The sequence below is a fragment of the Cupressus sempervirens genome, chromosome 4 (assembly GCF_028749045.1).
Source record: "Cupressus sempervirens isolate cs-2001-9-10 chromosome 4, ASM2874904v1, whole genome shotgun sequence".
NCBI lineage: Eukaryota > Viridiplantae > Streptophyta > Pinopsida > Cupressales > Cupressaceae > Cupressus > Cupressus sempervirens.
The window spans coordinates 157,656,630-157,674,758 of record NC_143121.1 but is presented as its reverse complement, the minus strand read 5'-3'; the positions used below and the strand labels follow the sequence as shown (position 1 = coordinate 157,674,758).

The following is an 18,129-nucleotide window of genomic DNA, read 5'->3' as shown; positions in this document are numbered from 1 at the left end:
TAGCATTCTCAAAAATGTGAAATGATTAAAAAGGCCAACCAAAAATATGTCTAGTTGTCTCAACCTCCTTTGCACTCAAACAAGTTGCTTCCTTGTCATTTTTTGCCTATTAGATGTAGAACACAATTCTATATTGTTCTCTAAAGTATTACCTTGATTACTTTCTATTAGATCATTTTCAATTCAATAAAATATGCAATAGGATTTCCATCTATATCCATGGTCATAATTTCATCAATTACAGATATTTCATCATGACACACTATTTCTTCTTTTTATTTCTTATATTTCTCACCTTGCTCTTCAACTACTCCTACTTAGCATCTTGTTGTTGTGGATGCTTAAGAAATTTGTACCACCGCTTCGCACTAATGTTGTGAATAACTCCCACTTCATTAACTAGATATAAGGTATGTATTTTACTTCCTTTTGCAATTAATAAGAACCATTTTGTCACTTTTCCTTTAATGGATTCGAACCTAACATAAAATCCTTGAGAGAATAATTTGCCAATTGAAATAGAATTCTTTTTGAGATATGGGAGATAATGGACATCCCATAGCAGCCAACTATTTCTTTTGGCTAATTTCAACAAAACATCTCCTTTCCCAGAAATATTTAGAAATTTATCATCAACAAGAAATACCTTACCAAAATTGCCACTGCAAAAGGCTTTGAGAACTCCCTATGTGGAGTTGTATGGAATGATGCTTCTGTGTCGAGCATCCAATCATTTGCTGCAACTTTTATTGAAGTCAAACTAAAAACCTCACCATACTTCATATCTACTCCTCACTTTCAACCAAGCTCTATACCAATTGTAAGTTTTTATCCATCAGATAAATTTAATAACATCCTAATACAGTGATAGAAATATAGCACAGACACGTAATACAGAAAATTATAGTGGTTCAACAAATATATCTACGTCGACTCTTAAAACAGGGAAATATCTTATTAACTTTAACCAACACATACAATCCATAGTATGTACACAGCCATTAATAGAACCATGTACAATCATCAAGTAAGGAGAATGGAGAAGGCGAATAGTCGCAACTGTTCGGCTTCACATACTGAACACTAGCGAGAGGAAAAGTGATCGATTATTCATCATGATGTCCAGTTGTTCACGAGTTTCAATCTCTTTAGAGGGCTAAGAACAGACCTCCAAAATAAAGAAGCAGCAGTATTGGCAAGGTCTGGGACTTCAACATGGGAGCTTGGGATTGTACGTAGGAGGAATATGGAGAAATACAAAGAGACGTGCAGCGGGTCGGAGTAAAGGAGATCCCCTGCTTACCGTTGTCATACAGAATATGATAATCTTGTTGATGAAAATTTCCGAGGACGGCCGGCTCACCTTCAACTGAAGTCTCCTCCATATCTAACATAGCCAGACACAATAGTAATCTACTATATGGTTCAGTTAATTTAATGAAATTGTGTTTACCTTCAACAGCATAATCTGCACCAGCCATATGGAAAGTTATATTCACTTCAGCGACATAATCATAGTAATCTATCGAATAACAAAGATCAAATCCAAGTCGAGAACCGTTAGCTCTGGGAAGTCCCAGAGCAGTGTCCACAACAGATGCAACTGCAGCAAAGACGACATGCGGCAAAATTGTGTAACGTGTTCCAGAGTCGATGATGAATCCCCCGCTTCCATTCGCTTGTATATCACGTTTCTCGTGGGATATTGAGAGAAACATTCCCTACGCTTATTCTTTGAACGGAGAGATAATAGTAGGTGTTGAGATGGGGCAGGACTGTGTTGTTTATAATCATAGTCGACTGCACTCCTATGTCGTCCAACTCGGCTGCGCTGCCGAAGAGGAGAGGCGTGGAGAAGTAATCTACGTCGTCAAAGATGGATCCATAGAATTCGGAAGGAAGACAATAGGAAAATTTGTTTTCCCCAATCTGTGAGATAAGCGATAATTGTCCTCGGCCAAGCCCCACTACGCCGTAGTCAGACTCCACGATATCGTTCTGAGTTAAATGGTTGCATCCAATGGCTACATCGTCAAAGGAACGCGTGGCTCCTATTGTATCGGCCATGGTGAACTTCTCATATATCAAGTCTCCCCGCGCCTTCAAGTTTTCGCAGTATATCTGAGAATACTGGCAGTCCGGAGAGTATGTTGAATTTCCAAGAGTAGAGCAGAGGGAAGAAGAGGAGGGGACCCGTCTGTATGGGGTTGGGTGGAACGTATAGTTAGAGCAGGGAAACCAAATGAGATCGCTTCCGGTGTCGAGGTGCCCTTGGAATGATCTTGGCGGGCTTCCGATGCCAATGGTGACTAGATCGTCTCTGCCCCAGCGTGTCAAAGGAGCGACGGCACCATCCACTTGGGTTAGGGTTCTTCTTGATTGCACAGTTTTAGTCGACAATTGCATTCTCTTGAGGCTTGCAATGGCAGAATTACATTCCAAACTGGGGCCTCCACGAACTGCATCTGCATAGAGCAAACATAAAAAGGAAGAGATGGTCAGATTTACCACCACTAATGCTATCAGATTACTGTCTGCCATTGACCTCCTGTTTAATTCAGCTTTCTAAATTCCCGTGACAGGAAGCTTCTGAGAGGGTTTTATAAGAATAATCTCTTGGATTGTGCCATTATTTTCGTATTAGGTATACTTAGTGGCCGGCCTCCTCATTACTACACCATTCTTGTTTCATCCGTCAACAGTGGAAGCCCACGAGAAGATTGAAAGGAGTTTTTGCAGGGGAAAATTGGGGTTATTTTAGTATAGGTTACAAAACTGGTTTTTAGATTTTCTCTATAAATGGATAGTAGTACATGCGTCAGACGGCTTAAACATTGATAAAAAATATATATGATTTTATGTTTTTGTCTACAAATGATTTGTAATCAATGGAATTATTTTTCAATTAATATAAAGAAGGTGACATTTGGTTTGGAGAAGATTGGGAGGAATTTTTTTTGATGGATAATAGGGTGATTTTCTTATAGCTTTCAATTACCACAAACCCTTTTGGAGTGCTGATATTAGGAATGAACTGGGTTGGGAGAATGTGGAGAAGCGTTGGCTGCCGGCTGGGCTAGGGTTTTTCCCCTAGCCTATTCTTGGTGTTTGATCTTTACTATTTTTCTGTTCTGTTTGGATTGCTAGCTACTAGACATAATTTGCGTCGGTGTTTTTGGGAATCTTCTGCAGTCAATTTTGGATTGGGGTTTTATTGTTTGCATGGCAAGGCCTGGGATTTCTTCTCCGTTGGTGAGAACAGATGGTTCTTCTCCAACTATGCATGCAATGCAATCTAAATCATTTTATTCAGGGGAGAGCTCCAAGCTGAAAAAAGTTAATGGTTGTTTTCCGCGTAGCCATGATCGCCCTGTTCTGGTTATTCCTCCAATGGTTGTAATGGAGGACATTGATTATTGGACCAAGCATGCTTTGATATGCAAATTTCTTGGAATCCGGATTTCCCTATCCGCTCTTGAGGCATGGATCCGCCGCTCATGGCAGGTGGAAGGCAATATGGAGATTATGTTGGCGGGGAATAGTTATTTTTTTGTTGTATTCTCTTGCATGTCTGATTGAGATCATGTTTTTGAAGGAGGCCCTTATTTCTACAACCATGTGGGGTTATTTGTCAAACCTTGGCATTCAGGTTTTAATTCTGCTAAGGATCTCCCTTCAACAGTGCCAGTTTGGGTTCGCTTGCCTCGTCTTCCCTTGGAATTTTGGCATGAAGACATCCTTCGACAAATTGCTTCTTTGTTGGGGAAGCCGGCTGTGATCGCACATCAATCCCTCGATAAAAAGGTTATTTCTTATGCTAAAATTTGTGTTGAAATTAATTTGAATAATCCATTACCAGATTCTTTGGAAATTTGTATGGGGGATTTTTCTTGGGTGCAGCAATTAGATTATGAATCTCTCCCTTTCCGTTGCCGGATTTGTCATGAGTATGGTCATTTATTGCGTCAGTGCCCCCGTAACTCAAGTTTCAAAGGAGTGGATGGTTCTATAGCTGGCAATACTGGTGGTTTGGCAGATACTATAGGGAAAGGACAATCTCAAATGGCTAATACTACCAAGGGGATGAATCTGCAAGATGCTACAGGTAAGGGTAAGGCTCAAATGGAGGATAAGGATGGATTTACCCCTGTTCGCCCTCGTGCTAAAGGCCGTGGTCAAAAGAGGCCTTTGAAGGAAAGATTATCTGATTCAAGTTTTAACTGCTTTGAGGTGCTGGATAGTATGGTTCTAGAGGAGGGTATTCCTCCTCCTATCTCTTCTAATCCAGTTTGCCCAGATGAGAGATCTGTTCCTAATGATGCTTGTGGGGCATCCCAAGTTGCAGTATATCAGAACTGTGAGGTCCCTGTAGCTCCTGTGACAGTGGCTCTGGTGACTCCTGCAGTGTTGGAGGATAATGATGTTGTTTTAGCTGATTTGGTTAAGGATGTGCTACCATCAGGTAAGGGCAAGGGTTCCCCTCTCCCCTTGGGGTTGATGTCTCGACCCTTTAAGTGGGCTTCTTCTACTCCTCCTCTAAGGAGTGGGTGCAAAACAGACCAAGAGAAGATTAAACTCGCAGGAGATATATTGATTGAGTCTAGTTTAGTGAAACCTTTGGATTCTCATTTTTCCAATTCTACCCAATGATGATTATTCTCTCATGGAATGTAAAGGGGTTGAATAGCATCCCTAGACAAAAGGCTATTCATAACTTGGTGGTTGATCATAGCCTTGATATTTTCTGTATCCAAGAGACTAAGCTCTCTGTGGAGTCTATGGTCCAACATGCCTCTAGTATTTGGTCTCGTGGCCAATGCCAGTGTGTTGGGGCAACAGGAAGTGCGGGTGGTTTAGCTATATTTTGGGATCCTCAAAAAATTTCTCCTCTTGGCTGGATGTCTTCTCGCTCAGCTCTCTCTATGGTAGCTTCTGCTCTAGACTCAGGAGAGGTAATCATGGTTACTAATGTGTATGCACCTGTTGATCTTGTGGGAAAGGAGGAACTTTGGGAACATATTCAATATGTTAGAAATTGTCATCCTTATCATCCTTGGGTGTTAGCAGGGGACTTCAATTCAGTTTTAAGTCTGGAGGAGAAGCATGGTGGTTTGGCTAGATTGGGGCCTTCTTCTGCTCTTCTTCGGAAATATATATCTCTTTTGAATCTCTCTAATGTTAAGCCTTCTAATGGTCTCTATACCTGGAATAATCGCAGGACTGGTGTTGCTGCTATCTCAGAACGTATGGATAGATTTCTTGTTTCTTGCTTCTGGGTTAGTGGCACCCTTACTATCTCTTTAAAAATCCTTGATTGGAGGGGTTCAGATCATTGGCCAATGAAATTTTCTACTATAGGGGCTTATGTTCCGAAGCATCCTCCTTTTAAGTTCCAGTTGATGTGGCTTCGAGACTCCTCTCTTCATGATTGTGTTTTCTGTTGGTGGAAAGATGGTGCTCCTGCATATGGTACTGCAATGTTCTCATTTTCTAAAAGGCTTCAATATGTCAAAAGGCAACTCAAGATATGGAATAGGGAATGCTTTGGGAACCTTCACTCTATGAAGAGGCTTGCTCAAGAAGATCTTGATGTCATCACAAGGGAGATTAGAGATCGAGGTTTCTCAGAGGATCTTGGCAAGGCTGAATCCCTTGCTTCTAGAGCTCTAGAAGAATGGGAACTTCGAGAGGAAATTTTTTGAAAGCAAAAGGCTAGAGTTGATTGGCTCTAGGAAGGTGATCGTAACACTGCCTTTTTCCATAAAACAGTGCAATCTCGCTGAAATCAGAGCACTATCTCTTCTTTGGTTAATTCTCAAGGTATCCAACTAAATTCCTTGCTAGGTTTGTTCCAGGAGGCTATTTGGTACTTCTCTACCCTCTTCTCTGAGGACTCTCTTCCTGCTGATAATGAAGAAAATCTTATTTTGTCCTGTATTCCTTCCCTTATCACTCAAGAAATGAATGATTATCTCATGCGTCCTATTTTTTTGGAAGAGCTGGAGGAGGTGGTCTTTGGCATGCCTAAGGGGAAGGCTCCTGGTCCTGATGGCTTTCCAATTGAATTCTTTCAAGAATTTTGGGACATCATTAATCATGATTTTTTGGAGGTGGTTAAAGAATCCTATGCTAGCAAGCAGATGCTTCGAGCTTTGAACTCTACATTCTTGACTCTTATTCCTAAGAGAGAGGGTGCTAATCAATTGGAGTTTTTTAGAGCAATTGCCTTATGTAATGTGGTTTACAAAGTTATTACTAAGTTGATTGCTGAGAGATTGAAAAGATGGCTTCCCATTATTATCTCAGAAGAACAAGGTGGTTTTGTTGCTGGCAGACAAATTTTGGATGGGGTGGTTATTGCTACTGAGGCTATTCACTCTATGGCTACTTCAAGGGAGAGAGCCATGTTTTTTAAGCTGGATATGGCTAAGGCCTATGATAGAGTTAAATGGAGCTTCCTAAGGATTATTCTTCTTTCTTTTGGATTTAGCTCTGACTGGGTGAGTTGGATTATGAGTTGTGTTACTTCTGCCTCTTTTTCTGTTCTTATTAATGGTCAACCTTCTCAAGTATTTGGTGCTTCTAGAGGCCTCCGCCAAGGTGACCCTCTCTCCCCATATCTATTCATCATCATGGCTGAAGGCTTGGGCAGATTCATTAAGCATCAGGTGTCCCAGAATTCTATTCAAGGCTGGTGGTGGGGTAATTGCTTACCTTCTCTTTCCCATCTTCAATTTGTTGATGATTCTGCTCTTGTTGGTCTTGCTAGGATCAAGGAAGCTGAAACCTTTCGACATGCTTTGGACGTTTATTTGGCAGCTTCAGGCCAGAAAGTTAATGAGCACAAATATTTCATTTACTTTTTTAACACTCCTGATTCTATTCAACACAGGATTGTTGGTATCCTACAGTTTCAGATAGGATCACTTCCTTTGACTTATCTTGGCATCCCTATTGCTATTTCCAGGCAGCCACGTCTCTTCTGGAAAAATTTGATTACCAAGCTTCAAGATAAGGTAAATCATTGGAATCATAGATGGCTTTCTACTGCTGCTCGGGTTACTCTTCTTCAAGCTGTTATCCAAGCTCTTCCTACTTATCGAAGCATGGTTCACGCTGCACCTATTTACTTTCTCAAGGAGTTTGATGCTCTTTCTCGACAATTCCTTTGGAGTGGTAATTTGTGTAGTACTAAATGGAGCTTGGTTAATTGGGCAACTATTTGTAGGCCTAAAAAGGAGGGTGATCTTGGTCTTCGATCTGCTCTATTGAGTAGTCAAGCTTTGGCTGCTAAACTTTATTGGCGATGGTGCTCTGGACAACATCAACTTTGGGCTCGTATTATCACTCATAAATATTTTCATGGTGCTGATCCTTGCTCTGTTTCTGCACTTCCTCTTGAAGGTCGTGGCTCAATGGTTTGGCATACTTTGAAGATAGGTGCGATGTTGGTAAAGAGGGGTTTGTTTTGGATATGTAAAGGAGGTTCTTATGCTTTGTTTTGGTCTGATGCTTGGGATGGATTCCCTTCTATTTTATCCATATACCCTCATCTTCAGCCTCTTTGTGACTCTTTTCTTGCCGCTGGATGGGATAAAGTGGCTCATTACAAGACTCCTTATCAATTGGGACCTGTTGTTGGTTACAGATGGAAGCATTCTTCTGATTGGCCTCCTGGAGGTACAGACATGGATCGTCAGGAGCTTTCTCATATTTTGGCCTCTAGAGAGTGTTCTTCTTTGCTTGGTCCAGATGTTTTGGCTTGGGGCGGTACCTTGTCTGGTAAATATCATGTCTCTTCTGGGTATCAGGAGATAACTAGACAATTATTTGGGGATGCTAAGGTCCCTTGGTGGAAGCAAGTTTGGAATAAAGTTTCTTGGTCCAAGTGCAATTTTTCATGTGGCTAGTGGCTCACAACCATTGTCTTACCTAGGATAATCTTTGTAAACGTGGATTTCAGGGCTCCTCTTATTGTGTTTTGGGTGGTAATGGAGAGGAGTCTGTCTCCCATATGTTCTTCCATTGCTCCTATTCTACTCAGATATGGCACCTTTGGTGGTGCACTTGGGGTTTCTCTTGTCAACATGCTTCCTCTTTGCTTGAGTTCTGGGCCCGCTTGGATACTGCTCCCTCCAAGTCTTTTTTTCTCCATGCTGCTTGGATTGTTGGCCCATCTTTCATGCTTTGGCATATCTGGTTGGAGAGGAATCATCGCATATTCCAAGATGTTCGGCTTGGTATTTTGCATCTTTGGTGGAAAATATCACATTCTCTTCAGGAAACTATTCTTGTGAAGTGTAATCTTGATGGGGGTATGGATCTGGTTGATCTTGGTATCTGTAATTGCCTCAATTTTCATCTGCAGGATGGGGCTGCAGCTCATAGGTTTCCTTCTATGTCCAGGCAACTTCATCATCAGAGGAAGGGTCGGGTTAACCGGGATGGGCACTGGACTCCTCCTCCCTGTGGAGTTTTGAAAATCAACACTGATGGTTCTTCCCATGGGAATCCTGGTCCGGCTGGTATTGGCGGAGTGGCTTGTTGTAGTTCTGGAGATGTTAAATTTTTCTTCTCAGTTCATAAGGGTGACTATACTAACAATCTCATGGAAGCTCAGGCTATTTTATATGATGTGGAACAATGTTGCTTGCGGGGATGGAGTAAGATTATCTGTGAGTCTGATTCCCAGGTAGTGGTGAACATGCTTTCTTCGCAAGAGCTTGAGGATGTTAGTTGGCAGTTGGCTACTATTGTTAAGTAAATTCTTTTCTTCTCTTCCTCTTTTCAATTCATTAGGTTCATGTATATTCCTCGTGAATGGAGTAGAACTGGTGATTGTTTAGCCAAATGGGCATCTAGTCATGATCCGGGTTGGAATATTAGGGATAGGAGGCAACTGTCCTTTGAGATGGTGCAAGAATTTGATGATCTTGTTGCTCAAGATCGAGCTCCTTGTTGAGCTCTCCTTGTTGTATTCCTTTATGTCTTAATAAATTTTTACCCCTCTTTTTGCAAAAGTCATTTTTCACTTTTGTCTATGAATATATTGTAGTATATGTGGATGGTTTAAATATCACATATTAAATTTGATTAGAAGATTGAAAGGAATTTTCCCACTAGATAAAATGACATTATTTTAGTAGTGGTTTATAGTTTTTGTCTAGAAATGGATTGTACTATATGAAATTGCTTTTCAATTATTGTAAAGAAGGCGACATTTCCAAAGGAGAGAGTTGGATAATAATATATTATTTTGTTATAATTTTGACATTCGTAAATATATTCTCATGAAGGTGACATTGCAAAGGGAAGAGTTAGAAAATGGTTTTTTTTTTTTTTAAATTTAATTTTGAGCAAATATCTTAAAGTATTAGATCCATTTTGGATTAAGTAATGTGTCTAATAAAACATTTCTAAACTTTGATGTTTTATTTTTCTTCTACATATCAACAATGGAAATTTAGAAATATTGACAGAAATGTGGTTGCCCCACGATAGAAGGGGCATTTTGTTGTCTAGACAAATGAGTTTAGATAGATGATAATTTTTGTAATTTCAATTTTAAGTTTTGTAAATTTTAAATTTCAAAAAATGAAAATAGTGTTATCCCCAATCTAATTTTATTAAGTTGTTTTTCTTATAAATCACCTCTAAAATTTTCATATCAATTATTAGTATAATTAAAAATATGCATTGCATGTTTGGTGTAAATTGAAATACAGAATGAGTAATTTATTTTTTTCGAGTTCAATTTTACTTTAGATATCCCTTTTCTACCCACATTTAAAAAAATTATTTTATGAATAAAAATATATAGATCATTCATCAAATAATACCTATATATGTGTGTCTCCCCCCCTCGCGCGCGCACACACACACACACACACACTTGTATACACATATACATATATATCTATGTGTGTGTGTACATATATGTGTGTGTGTGTGTGTGTGTGTGTGTGTGTGTGAGAGAGAGAGAGAGAGAGAGAGTGAGAGAGTGAGAGAGATAGAGAGACCAAATACACACTTTTATAATCAAGGGTATTTTTATATTTCTAGAGTACTATCTTACATTTCAATGTGAGTCTAACATTGCATCACCTTGCAAACTTTAATACTTATGGTAGTAGTAGAGATATATAAAAGATAGAATTGAAATTACCATTAGAATAATTAGCAGATTATTTTTGGACTATAGAAATATTTTTTTTTAATGTTATTACTTAAATCTTCTCCAAAAATTAGGCAAGATCCTAGAATACATTGCTAAATTGTGATCCTTTGTGTGGGAGGTCTTGGGTTTGAGTTCGGTCATGATTAACTAATTATAATCAATTATAATAAATTATTATTATAATTAACCTTGGCTTTGTCCTAATAAGATTCATTAATATTTTTCAAGTACTCGAACGATAATAAACCTAAAAATTAAATCCATGTTTTTTTTCTTTACCATAGCCCTCATGTTATAAATCAACATATTATGCTTTTTTTTTTTTGAATGAATAATATGAATAGGACATTCAATAAAAATTATTAATTTGTGCTTATGTCAATTTAAATGAAAAATCATGGCCAAACATCATTACAATGTCAAATACTATATTTTTTACAAAAAATTTCTTTGACCACTATGAATAGCCATATTTAAATTATCCTTTGAATAGTTGTATGTTTCCACAATCTACCCTATGAGCACTTCTTTGGAGAGTGATTGATATTTATTCCATATAGTTTATGAATCTAGTAATTATAAAATGAAGATATTATAATTACTTCTTTTCCCTTAATTTTTATTGTCATTTCAATGAATTTGATGTGTTATCCATCAATATCATGTCGTAGTTATTTGAGGAAGCAATTTATGATTTCATTTTTAGTATGAATTAAGTAATGCATCACTTGGTATTTTTGTAATTGGATAGATGAGGAAATGTTATTTGATGTCTATGTGTTGTATTTTTTTTAGTATGCATTAAGTAATGTATCTCTTGGCATTTTTATAATAGTATAGATGAGCAAATGTTATTTGACGTCTATTTGTTATAGCTTCATTTCTGTTCATTTTGTGAAATTAGTCATTTTACTTGTGTATGATAGAGAGATGAATATAGATGATACTTTAATTCTCCTTTTCAAAATATTTCATTTTTTTGATATTTGTCATTTTAACTATTTATATTCTTTATTTAAAATCATGTTGTAACGATCTACATATGAGTGTATAAAGTTTTCATTTTTTCATTAGCTAATATATTAGTGCTATTGTCAAAATTAACATATGAGTCAAATTGATTTCTAGCTAATATGGAGGTCTCGATATATTGAGTATTCATATATTACTAGCACTATGTTTTCTAGGTAAATTAGATAAATAAGTTAGGTTCTCCAAATATGTAATTTGTAAGCTCTATAAGATGATTTATTTTTTTCACAAGATTAAATTTTGGAAACAAGAAAATAATATATTTAACTTGTAACATTAAAAAAAAAAAATTATTAGAATGAGAACTAATTTGTATAGAAAAATAATTCAATCCTTGGCTCATATCTATGTTTCGAACATTACTATGAATCTGATCCCTTTGTCTAAACAAATTGTTCTTTCATATATATAGTGGAAAAAAGCAATGGATATTCTTTCTTTAGAAAGTCTAAAATATTTTTCTATACTATTAACTTCCCTTTTGATAACCTATTTATATTGCCTTCACTTTTACTACTATTAAAATTCCTTCTTCCACTCAACTAACTTCTTGTACTAGATTCCCTTTTAAATTTAGTATATCTTGTTCCTCTATCTATATAGTCTTTAATCAACCCTTACGTGAGTACGTCAAATACATAAGTAATTTTTATTTTATCTTTTCATTCTCTAGCTATGGTCCAAAAAAAATGAAAAGATATACCTCCTTTATTTCTAAAACAATTTACTTTGAAGAAGGGAATTTTTTGATGGAGGTCACCCACAAAGACGTTTTAGGTATCCGATATGGGCCCATGCATGCCTGAAACCTCTTTGGCTAAGAGCCAAGGACTGAGGAGCATCCACGCTGCCAAATTCAACCGGGGCATGATCCCAGCCTCATCCCTTTTTGATGCCTTTGGACCTTGCACTCGGCAAGACTTGATCCCTGGTAGGCTCTTTCTGAGCCATTCAACTTCACCAATAGACCAAGGGCCCTTTGACAAAGAAAAGAATTTGAAATCATTAATTAATTATATTTTACTACATGCATAATACCTCTTCTCAACTATTAAAGTACCAATGAAAGATATAACCTCCAACCATCAAGGCAAATCATTGTTTCCAAGCTAACATCTAGAATATCATTAGGTTTGAAATGCTATCAAATATCAATCCCATGTACATATGAAACTTTTTCATCATTTTAAAAATATATAGTAAAGATCCTTTTGTGTTGGTGTAGGAAATCCAATAAATTACTATTTGTGAACGATGGAATTGTATCAATAATGAATGATATAAAATCACTAGGAAAGTATTATTTGTATATAAATTTTAATGAATTGTAATTCTTCCGTTTCAATACTAATAATAGAAAAAATTTCCAGGCATTTAATATTTTAAAACTAATAGAAAAAAATTATAAATGTAAATGCAGCAACTTTCATCAAAGTGGGAAAAGACTCTCTTTAATTGTTGCATTGATGTCCTTAATCTATCCGCAAGCCAATTTAGATTTATTGAACAATTGCTATTTCTATGACGTTTCATTGATCTATCACAAACTAAAAATAAAAATTTCAATAGAAAGTATCACTAGCAGCAAAGCATGGGAACTCAAAGGGGAAGCATCGGACTTTGCATATTCAGGGTAGAGGTCGAGGATGGCAGAAAGAGACTAGCAATCAGTGGCGACAAATGAGAGCTTCTCGCTGGCATTGTCATACAGCATATGATAATTTTTCTGTTGGAAATTTCCAAGGATGGCTAGCAGACCTTCAACAGAAGTCGCCCCCATGTCCAAAATAGCCAGATAATAAATGTTGAAATAATTCACACGCTATTGGTTGCCCCTTGAGCCAAATGCTCACCTACCACCTGACATTTGCAGAATGATCAGAAAACTTATTATGGGTAGGTGAGTTTTCAAATTTGGAAAAGAGGGGGAAATTTTTTGTGGTAGAAGACAAAAGGAATCTCTCACATTCATTCAAGTTGTTGAAGTTCAGCAGATCAGAGAGAAGTTGCAAAGAAGAGCAGAGAAGAAGGAAGTTGATCAGCAGATCAAGTCGAGTACAGAGACAGAAGGAAGTTCATTTAGTGTTTGCAGTTGTAGGTACTTCTTTGCGTTATTCTGTAAGTTCGTGGTTTATTGGATTCAACCTGTGAAGTAGTGATTGCTCCAAGTATTATTGTATGCAACCATTAGAGCTGCAAGTTCAAAATTTTAAGTTGTTTAACAGTTTGAAGTTTTTAGGGCTATTTTAGAGTTTTTTGGTTTGAAGCTGAATGATTCTAGATTTTGTAATAGTTTGAATCAAAGTTAAATAGTAAACAAATAGGTATACATGAATCCATTTTTTTCCCTTTATATATTCCATTTGTGAAGTTTATTGTTGAATATTTTAAGCCTTGGGCTCTCTAGTTTTAATGGTGGTAACATTCATGTTGGAAGTCTGTCACTTAGTTTGATCTTTATTTGAGTGACCGAGCTCACTTAGCATCCATTGGTTGCAGAGTTTCCCTTCATGTGTTGAGTTCACTCAGCTCCTTCTAGTGCCATTCGACTTATTCAGGTGCCAAGTAAAACTGGCACTCAACACATTACTACACAATATAGTATTTTGAGACATTGATTTTAGACGAAATTAATATATTGTCTGAATATTTAATTTTTAATTTTTAATATTTTAAAATGAAATTATAACTTTATTTAATCGTCTCTAACAAAATTTACAGACAAATGAGGAAACTTGCATTAATTTAGCAAGGACTGATCGGGCTGGCGGGAAGAAAAAATATTTCGCATGCATTTTCGCCAGGAGTGAAGTGGGAAGGTAGGTTTTTTTCTCTCTCTACTTTGTTAACTATTAATCTCCTATTTCATTTGCTCATTTTTTAGGAGTTTCAACAAACTTGCGACCTATGAGCTCTACAGCACGTCTGATATCTATACTTACATTGAGGTATACTCTTAAACCCTAAGCATGAGCAATTAAAATTACTAATACCACCTTTTTTACCCATTTTCATGTTTCAATGAATTAGGTGATCTGAATCCTTCAATAAAATGAAGAAATTTTAGGATAGATTTAAAAACCCCATTTCTTAGGGGAAAATTTGTAACAGGTCATGTATCATGGTTGCTGCTGAACCATCCTCTGCTGCCTCCTTTTGGTAAGTAAACCTATTTGTTGTTACATAGGAGTCTTGCATAAGCTCTATCAAATAAAATGAGCCATAGAATAAATGAAAAGCTAAGGTCTTTTTTTTTTAAATTTTGGGGGAGATTTATTCAATTTCTTCCCCTGCATCAAAGCCTGACTAACAAACAAAGTGATTGGGCATTCTCTCTAGCAGGATGAGAATTAGAAGGCTTACCAAATGAAATTAAGAGTCTGTTCCCATGATTCATAGCCCCTTCCCACAAGATCTCCAGCCTAATCCATATCTCTATTAGGATATAAGCACCTTGGTGAGGCCAGGAATTAATCAGAACCTCGATTTTCATTTCAAAATAAATCAGAGATGTCAAAGACTCAAATACTTTAAATTAGCTACAAGTGCAAAAATGCTTATTTTGGATTCAGCTGCTGTGAAATGATGAAAAATTTGGTCTTGCCTTAAAAAAAAAACAGGTGAACAAGGTCAACAATATGCTTTTCTCTAGAGAAAATGACACTGACGTTTGTCTTCCTTCCATTGGTCTGTAGGGGTTCGATGCCACAACTGCAAAGTTTCAAAGATCATCCAAAAATATATTGACATCTGGTAGGCATTCAAATAAACCCTAAGCATTAGCTATCAAAATTACTTAGAGCATCGATTTTGATGTTTCATTGAATGAGAAGATCAGCACGATGGATAAATTTGAAGATAGATTTAAAAACCCCATTTCTGAGGGAAAATTTTTGGGGCATTTTAAAAGCCCCATCTCTCACGTCAATGGATTTTTTTTTAGACTTAAAATATAATTTCAATAGCATGGACGTGAATCCCATATCCTTTGTTGTCTTGGTTTTAAGGTTGTAAGCATGCCCAACCTATAAAAAATAGAGCATAGTCATGGTACAAGAAATCAGAAGCAACAAAACCATTGTATTATCCCTGTTGGAACACTTCTATCATGCTAGATGAAACCCATGTCAAAACCCTCAAACTAAAATGACTTAGTCAATAAATGGCTCTAGTTGTACAACAACCCATTCTCTTCGACCAGTCCATTCAAGAGAACAAATAGCCCTAGTAGGGCAGTATAACCAAACATTCTAAGAAGTGCAAAGGCAGTAGCTGTAATATTGATATCAGAAACTAGCAGAGTCCTACAAGTGATACATGCAATCTATCATATGCCATCAATTAGGACTTCATAAACCTTTAGAGATCATAGCTTTAACTACATGACACAGACCATAGAATCTTTCAAGTTCTGTTAGGTTTATGATATGCCCATCTAAGATTTAGGGGGAAAAAAGAAGCATCTTAGAGTGCTTGCCTTTAACTACACTTTAGATACCATAGAATATTTTAGTGCTTGTTTGGTTTATGATATGCCCATGTAAGATTAAGATGGAGCCAAAAGAAGCATTTATGTTTCTTAATCCTCTATCAATCATGATTAAGTGCAAAGATCGTGCTCCCACATGACAAGATACCAGGGCCTGGGTTTTAACAATACTGGAATTGAACTACCATTAGCAAAGATCAAAGCCATGCAATGTACTTCCTCACTTTACCCCACATTGCCCTGAAACCCCCACAAAACTCATTTGAATCTTGATATAGAGCAACAAATTACTTAACATGAATCTACAAAAATTGCAACTATAAGTCTGGCCAAGTAATAGACTAATGATTAATCATGATCGCATATAAAATACATATCCCTTGTTTTCTGAATAATGGAGTTTATCATAGTCAAGGATTATCTTTGTAACAGTTATACTTAGTAGATATGGAAGCAATAGGGCAATAGTTTTATCCATTATACATAAGTGTTCTATATAATAGAATTAGTACAATAGTTTAGGCATTAGCTATTTAATATGGGAGGAAGAGTTAACTATTCTTGTACTTCTTGTAGAAATTTTCCCCAAATAATGCATATGTTTGTAATATAGCAACTAACTATTGTTTTACTATTACAAAAACACCTATGCATTATTTGGCAAAACAACTGTAATGTTATTACTAAAATATTGAATTCAGTGCAACACTTTTGACGCTCTGCCTTGCTGCCATGGCAATGATAAGTTCTAAAACATTTTATCCACAAAATGACTTATATAGTAGCAATAAAGGATGCATACAGGCTATGAATTGAAATGAACATGTAGAGCTGCAGAAAAGAAAATAGTACCAATGCCTCCAACAACTTTCCTTGTGTCTCTCCTGTAGATAAATGCCCAACACCATCATTAATGTATGTCATTAATAAGTGAAGTACTCTTTACTCTTTCTACAAACTTAAAAAATAAAGATTGTCAATACTCTAAAATCTTTCTCAGCCTTCCAATATCCAAATTAGAATCCAAGTGTGGAACTCAGTGTTGGAAAATGACAACTCATCATGGTAGCACTTGATGAAACACTTGGTGAATTAAAGAGCCACAAAGCAGCCAAGTTCTTGCCAGAGGTGGTGTAGGTTTCTTAGATGGAGGGAAGGATTTGTATGATAAGGAATGGGGTGCACACTTTTGTTGTTGGAGATAAATCAGACTCAAGAGGAGGAAAAAATCTATGTGTTGATTGCAAGTTTTCATAGGCAAATGAAGGTAGCAAGGCATGTGCCTGATATATTTGGCTTGGCCCATGATGTAGAATAATAAGTTCTAAAACATATTCCTCCATCACAATCTGGCTCCTTTCACACTAGGAGACATATATTAAAAGGTTGCAACAAGCTACATCAGTTCAAAAGTTCCACAAATGATCTATAATATTCAATATTATATTATTTCCCAAAGTTTTAACTTTTTTGAAAATAAATTCTACATTAAACATTTCTGAACATACTTATTTATCATGTTGCAATAGTTTCACTTTCTAAATTCTGTCGATTGATGGCTCTTAAATATTCCTCTTTTTTTTTTCATAAAACTGATATGAATTAACATAGTTTCTCTACAACACTCTAGACCTAATAGACAAAATTTGGAAAGAATTCATATGTAAAAATGGATCATCTGGAAAATAAAATGATCATGTAGAATAAAATATAATAGAAGTGAGACAAAACAAATAAAAAATGATCGCCTCGAGGATGTGAGAGCAAAAAATGGTAGCAATGTCTTTTGCAACAAGACAATTGACTGCAACAATTATTGTCAAGTTGGTACATAAGACAGTTGCCTTGAGTTTTAAACTGAAACCCTAACATAAATTGATTCTTCGTATTCCCTGTATCAGCGATTATTAATCTTCAGCTTTATTTTTTCATATGTGCGGTGTCTCCATGAAGATGTCGGTAAGCACATTGGAGGAGAAAAATCATATATTGGTGTACTGAGAATAATTTAATTGCTGCTAAAACATCTGGTACTGCCTGTATAGACTAATCATTTTCAGAAGTTTTCAAAAATTCTCAATAGATCAGATTTAATGGCTATTGGTGATCATTTCCTTATTAGTTGCATTCGTTCTCACATTTGATTGCACTGTAGTGCTAGAAATTCTTTAGCATCCCTCATTATCAAAAACACAAAACAAATTGAAAAATCATATAACTGAAAACTCCAAAAAGAGCATAAGACACAAAACACAATTTTTTCAATTCACCTGTCAAAGTTTGTTTAAATAAAAACTCAAATCAGGGCAGAGTATTCCAGTGGTATCAGAGCACATTTACTCCTACCATCCCGTGCTCTCAATGGAAAATTCAGAATTTGACAATGGGTTCACATGAGCATAAGAGAAGAAATTCACAGTATGCTTGAGGA

The 18,129-nt window shown here is 36.5% G+C and overlaps 1 protein-coding gene across 1 annotated transcript; it reads right to left on the bottom strand.

The window, feature by feature from the left end:
• Window positions 1-1,148: 1,148 nt before the first annotated feature.
• Window positions 1,149-2,541, bottom strand: LOC149560458 (aspartic proteinase nepenthesin-2-like). The gene is made up of 2 exons (XM_089827618.1): window positions 1,807-2,541; window positions 1,149-1,721 (listed from the first exon to the last, which is right to left on the bottom strand). The coding sequence occupies exons 1-2, from the start codon at window positions 2,539-2,541 to the stop codon at window positions 1,149-1,151; spliced, it is 1,308 nt and encodes a 435-aa protein (XP_089683744.1).
• Window positions 2,542-18,129: the final 15,588 nt, after the last annotated feature.

Excerpts from the sequence above, each read along its gene's own strand:
- LOC149560458 (XM_089827618.1), bottom strand. The coding sequence starts at position 2,541 with ATGGCAGACAGTAATCTGATAGCATTAGTGGTGGTAAATCTGACCATC. Across the intron at positions 1,722-1,806 it reads CCGAGTTGGACGACATAGGA|GGAATGTTTCTCTCAATATC; the intron begins GTGCAGTCGACT and ends GAATAAGCGTAG.